General features: G+C 38.1%; 1 protein-coding gene across 1 annotated transcript; it reads left to right on the forward strand.

The window, feature by feature from the left end:
- Positions 1-2,019: 2,019 nt before the first annotated feature.
- Positions 2,020-5,183, forward strand: LOC143604370 (scarecrow-like protein 6). Its single transcript, XM_077080874.1, has 2 exons — positions 2,020-2,256; positions 3,074-5,183. Exon 2 carries the CDS (start codon positions 3,074-3,076, stop codon positions 4,997-4,999), a length of 1,926 nt encoding a protein of 641 aa, XP_076936989.1. The 5' UTR covers positions 2,020-2,256; the 3' UTR covers positions 5,000-5,183.
- The last annotated feature ends 380 nt before the right edge of the window (positions 5,184-5,563 follow it).

Consider the following 5,563-nt stretch of genomic DNA (forward strand, 5'->3'; position numbering starts at 1 on the left):
AAAATCAAGAAAATCCGGTAACTCCAAAAAAAAGGGGAGCGAGCACATCACGACACATATGATTTTTATTGTTTTGTTTATATATATTTTAGATTTAGAGTACGTGGATCTAAATATAACCATCTATGACAACTAAGTGGACTCGGGGTGGAGCTAGATGCCCAACCATCTAGCGTGATGGTTATTGAAACACCACCGCCATCCTTCCCATCACGCGTGATGAGAGGGTTGGCGTGATGACCATCACGCGTTGAATTCTCACAAAACCCAACACACACACACAAACCTATATATATGTATATGTATGTATACCAAAATCCATCCCAACTAAATTCCATCACTAGTGATGGAATGTGATGGGGTGAGGTGTCACCATACCATTGGGTGTGGTGGATAATGGATTTGGAACCACCCCTCCCCCCTAAGCTTACAACTTTTATGTCGAAAAATGGAAAATAAAATGGACTATAAACCTTGAAAATATGCCTTCTAGGAAAACTTCGGTGGCTATAATCTTTGAAAATTACACCTACTTTGTATGCAATGTGATTGCGGGAAGTAATGACATGCTTTTAATGTTAATTATTTATTTTGGTGAAAATTCCCAAAATAGTCCTTCTGAGGAGAGAGAATTTTAAAAATGACCCGTGAGATTTCAAACCCTTAAAATAGTCCTTCAAATCCAACTTACACGTGACATTGGGAAATTCACTGTGACTTTTCAAGGACCAATCATAATCTGCCACTTGTCATTGCTTCCCACCTACCATGTGACTTTTCAGGTCAAATCCGTCTTACACGTTGGATCTCACATCAAATCTTACCTGATGAAAACCATCTTTAACGTGATGTTTCAAACGATTTCCATCTTCCACGTGAGTTTTCAAAATTGTGGTTTTTTGAAATTCATCTTCAAAGATGAATTTCAAATGAATATGATTTTTTTTTAAAAAGACGAAATTCAAATGAAATTCATCTTTAGAGATGAATTTAAAAGAAACTAAAAAATCAACTTTTTTGAAAACTCACGTTGGAAACGGAAACAGGTTGAAATATCACGTTAAAGTTGGTTTACATTAGGTTAGATTTGATGTGAAAACAAACGTTTAAGACGGTTTTGAGATGAAAAGTCGCGTGATAGGTGGGAATGCTTGACACATGGCAGCTTATGATTGGTCAACGAAAACTTACGGGGAAATTCTCAATGTCACGTGGAAGATGGATTTGAAGGACAATTTTGAGAACTTAAAATCTCACGGATCATCTTGAGAATTCTCTCTTCTTAGAAGGGCTATTTTGGGAATTCATTTTCAACAGGAAAAGGACAAACGAGGTTTTTATTTATTTGATATAAATGATAGAACATTATCTCAACATTCTCTTTTCGAGTTTCTTTTATTATTTCAAATAAATTAGGTGCCTGAGAGTTAATAAAACTCAACATATGATGATAACAAAATAATGCTCATTATTGTACTAAGAATATGTGAATTACGAAATGATCTCACACCTCCGAAGTATAGAGTTCTCCCTCGTCTTTACTTACCCTAATTCTCATGAGCTAAAATGTATTTATAGTACATCAAACGGAATAATTGTGGCGTCCCTTTTCAAATGGATTGAAGTTGACATCTCTTTTCCTACTGGTGTTTTGCCTCATGAAATAATGAGGTCGCTTTTTTTTGTAACCGCCTACTTCTAGAAGGATTTTGATGAGCGTATCCTGTAATGCGTCCCGTGATACACACGTGCTTATGAAATATAACATTGATCTTATATTCTACACCCTTAACCATTTTATTACAACCTATACCGTTTCTTGATATTTTATTTTAAAAATATTTATGAATAGGTAGAGGAGAAGTGTGATGAATCATGTGAATTAATTGAAAACGAAAATACACACAACAGCATGGTGATATTCAATGAGAAGAAAACAAACACTTAATAATTTTACCATGCCATTTTGAAGAAAGAGAAAAGAAGTAAAAAACCTTTATAATAAATTATATTAGATTATATATTTAATGATGTACACATCCATCCATGTCAGAAAACAAGAAGGGACACCACAGGACTCCTAAAACAGGATAGAAGCAGAGACCAAGTGAAAGGCCAAGGCCACACCTACACTCTCTCTCATATTCTAGAGAGAGAAACACACATAAGAGAGAGAAACACAGAGAGAGAGAGTTCAATTCAGCAGCAGAAGCCATTAAAAAGATGGAGCTCAAATAGTGATATGAAGATTAAAAGGTTTTAGAATTCAGTCTCTCTTTATTCTTTAATTTAATTGTTTCATAGCTTCAAATCTGAACCAAATCACAAAACTCAGAAAAAAGTTCTCATCTTTTGGCTCAAAAAGGCAAAGATTTCTTGAAACTTGTTCTTCCTATGTTGCTAAAATCTTTATGTTTTCTTTTAATTTTTGCTGTTTATTAATTGAGCTAAATCTCAAAGCTTCAAATCTCTAATACCCACAAAAAATTTATCATTTTTGGAATCCTATAATGAATCAAGAATCCAGATAAATTTCCTCATTCTTTTGCTGTTAATTTCTTGTTTTGCTGGTGTTTTGTATTAATTTAGTTTTTATTTATTATTACTTTTTTTTTGTTAAAGCTCATTTTGAATGCATTTCAAATCTCCAAATCTTACAAACACTTGAAAAAAATAATAATTCATTTTTTAGATATAAAATTATCAATATTGCTTTTCTTCTATGTTGTTCATGTTCTTACTATTTTGTTAATTTAAATCTCCAAATCTTGAAAAACCAGACTAGAAAAAAACACAGATTTCTCAAATATTTCTTGTCAATATTATCTCAAAACTGCAAATCTTGAAACCACCCCCCAAAAAAATTTCATATTTGTACTTAAAAAAACAGACAAGATTTCTATAAATTTATTCCACTTGTTGGCTCAATTTGAGCAAACCCCACTAAAAATCTTACAAAATCCCAAAAAATTACCATTTTAAATGCCGTTTATTTCCTTAATTTATATTAAAAAACTAGGGTTTTAAATTTTAATAATAATAATAATTTGTTGAATTCATTTTTTTTCAACAGATGAGAGGTATGGCATTTGAAGTTGCAACTAATTTCCAACCTTGTTTAGATTCAAACAAATTAAAAGCCGGCAGTTATATCAGCAACAACAGCAATGAACCCATCTCAGTTCTTGACACTCGCCTGAGCCCCAGCCCTTCCACCTCCACCTCCACCCACTCCTCCTCCTTCAACGGCGGCGCCACCACCACGCCACCAACGCTAATTATCTCCGACACCCACAACCCACAACCCAAATTCCCATCTGGGTTTGACTCAGATACTCCCGCCGCCGCCGACGGTGGCCGGAAAGATGACTGGCCGGAGTTGCAGCCCATTCCGGCGGACTTTGAACTTCAGAACCAAAGGTTTGGTGTTGGATTGGAAGATTGGGAAAGTCTGTTGTCCGAATCGGCTGCGTCTCCCGCGCAGGATCAGTCGCTTCGGTGGATCTCAGGCGACTTTGATGATAGTTCGTTAAGCCTTCAGCAGCTTCTGCAGGGTAATCAAATTGACCAAAATGCCCCTCCGGTTGTGTCGGATGGTCCCGGGAGTTGTTTTAACCCGCAAAACCCGAGTTTCTTTCCGTTTGTGAACTCGGATCAGAACCCGCAAGTGATTTTAAATACCCTTCCACCACCGCCACCGCCGATTCTAAAAGCTCCGGTTTTTAACCATGGTTTTGTAAAGGATCCGGTTTCCAATCTGGGTTTTCAAAAAGATCCGGTTTCCTATCTGGGTTTACAAAAAGTTCATATTTTGAACCCGGGTTTGCAAGACAAGAAACCACTGATGGTGCCCGGACTGAAACAAGAACCAGCACCACCAACCGCCCAAACACCGCACCACCAACACCAGCTTATCTGTGACCAGCTATTCGCCGCGGCTGAGCTAACGCTCTCTGGGAACTTCTCACACGCGCAAGGGATATTGGCGCGGCTCAATCACCAGTTCGCTTCGGCCCCGACCCCACACAAACCTTTTCAAAGGGCGGCTTATTATTTCAAAGAAGCTTTGCAAATGCATTCAAACTTGGTTTCGAACACCAACCGAATCACTCCCCCGTTTAACGGGTTGTTTAAGATGGGTGCGTATAAAATGTTTTCAGAAGTTTCGCCCATTGTTCAGTTTATGAACTTCACATCAAACCAAACAATTCTTGAAGCAATTGGTGATTCCAAAAACATTCATGTAATCGATTTCGATATCGGGTTTGGTGCACAATGGGCGTCTTTCATTCAAGAACTTCCGACCACTTGTGGCGGCACTAGCAGCAGCACAAGCGGCTGTTCACTTAAAATCACCGCCTTCGCATCGCCATCAACCCACCACCTGATCGAGCTCGGACTCATGCACGAAAACCTATCACAATTCGCTCGCGAAATCGGGATTTCATTCGAGCTAGAAGTCGTTAACTTCGACTCGTTCGATCCGCGAACATTTACTGTATCCGAAAACGAGACGATTGCGGTCAATCTCCCGATATGGTCGCACTTATCCGCAATCCCATCAATTCTTCACTTTGTGAAGCAACTCTTGCCGAAAATCATCGTTTCATTTGACCGCGGGTGTGAAAGGACGGATTTACCCTTCCCACATTACCTCCTCCAAGGTCTCCAATACTATGAAGTTTTACTAGACTCAATCGACTGTTCCAACGTTGTTACCGACGTATCAAACAAGATCGAACGGTTCTTGTTCCAGCCACAAATTGAACGTATGGTGTCGGGCAAACTTCAGTTTCCAGACCCGATCCCGCATTGGAAGTCATTGTTTACAGCTGGCGGGTACTCACCTGCCGTCTTTAGCAATTTTGCAGAGACACAAGCGGATTGTGTTGTGAAGAGGATGCAAGTTCAAGGGTTTCATATGTCAAAGAAACAGGCGTCGCTTGTGCTTTGCTGGCAGAATCGGGAGTTGATGACGGCCTCGGCTTGGAAGTGTTGAATATGAAGATCTAAGTATTTGGATTCAGTTTGGTGGTTATCAATGACTTGAATAAGTATTTGGATTAATGTGGGTTAATTAATGTGGGTCTCTAGTTTTGTAAACTTTCTTGCTTGCAGTTGGTCTTGTTATCTATTTAGTGTAGACTGTTTATTAACATGAATGATGTTTTAATTTCATTCGACACTGATTGTGTTATTGTTTGACTTGTTAGCTCGAAAACTGTCGTCTTAATAAACGAGTGGTGGTCGATACAAGTTGTATCGATTGTCAACGGGTTAGAATTGGAATGATGTATCATAAAAGGAGATCATTTTTAACTCGTTTGTAACACATTTATTGGTTATCTTATCTTTAACCAAAATACGTTTATAAGAGGAATTTCGGTGAGTATCGATATCTTTAACACGAATTAACATGTGGGTCGCGTTCTGGTTAGGTTATAACCGTCAAAACTGACAATGCTCTTGTTCCCTTCCATGGATGGCGAAACCTATATCTTTGGCGAATTAATTGTATATGAGAGGAAATCTAGAATCTAGGTAACTTAGATGATTAAACAGT

The sequence above is a fragment of the Bidens hawaiensis genome, unplaced genomic scaffold, assembly GCF_021521415.1.
Source record: "Bidens hawaiensis isolate Kalapana, Puna unplaced genomic scaffold, B.hawaiensis_p1.1 tig00064912_1, whole genome shotgun sequence".
Lineage (NCBI taxonomy): Eukaryota > Viridiplantae > Streptophyta > Magnoliopsida > Asterales > Asteraceae > Bidens > Bidens hawaiensis.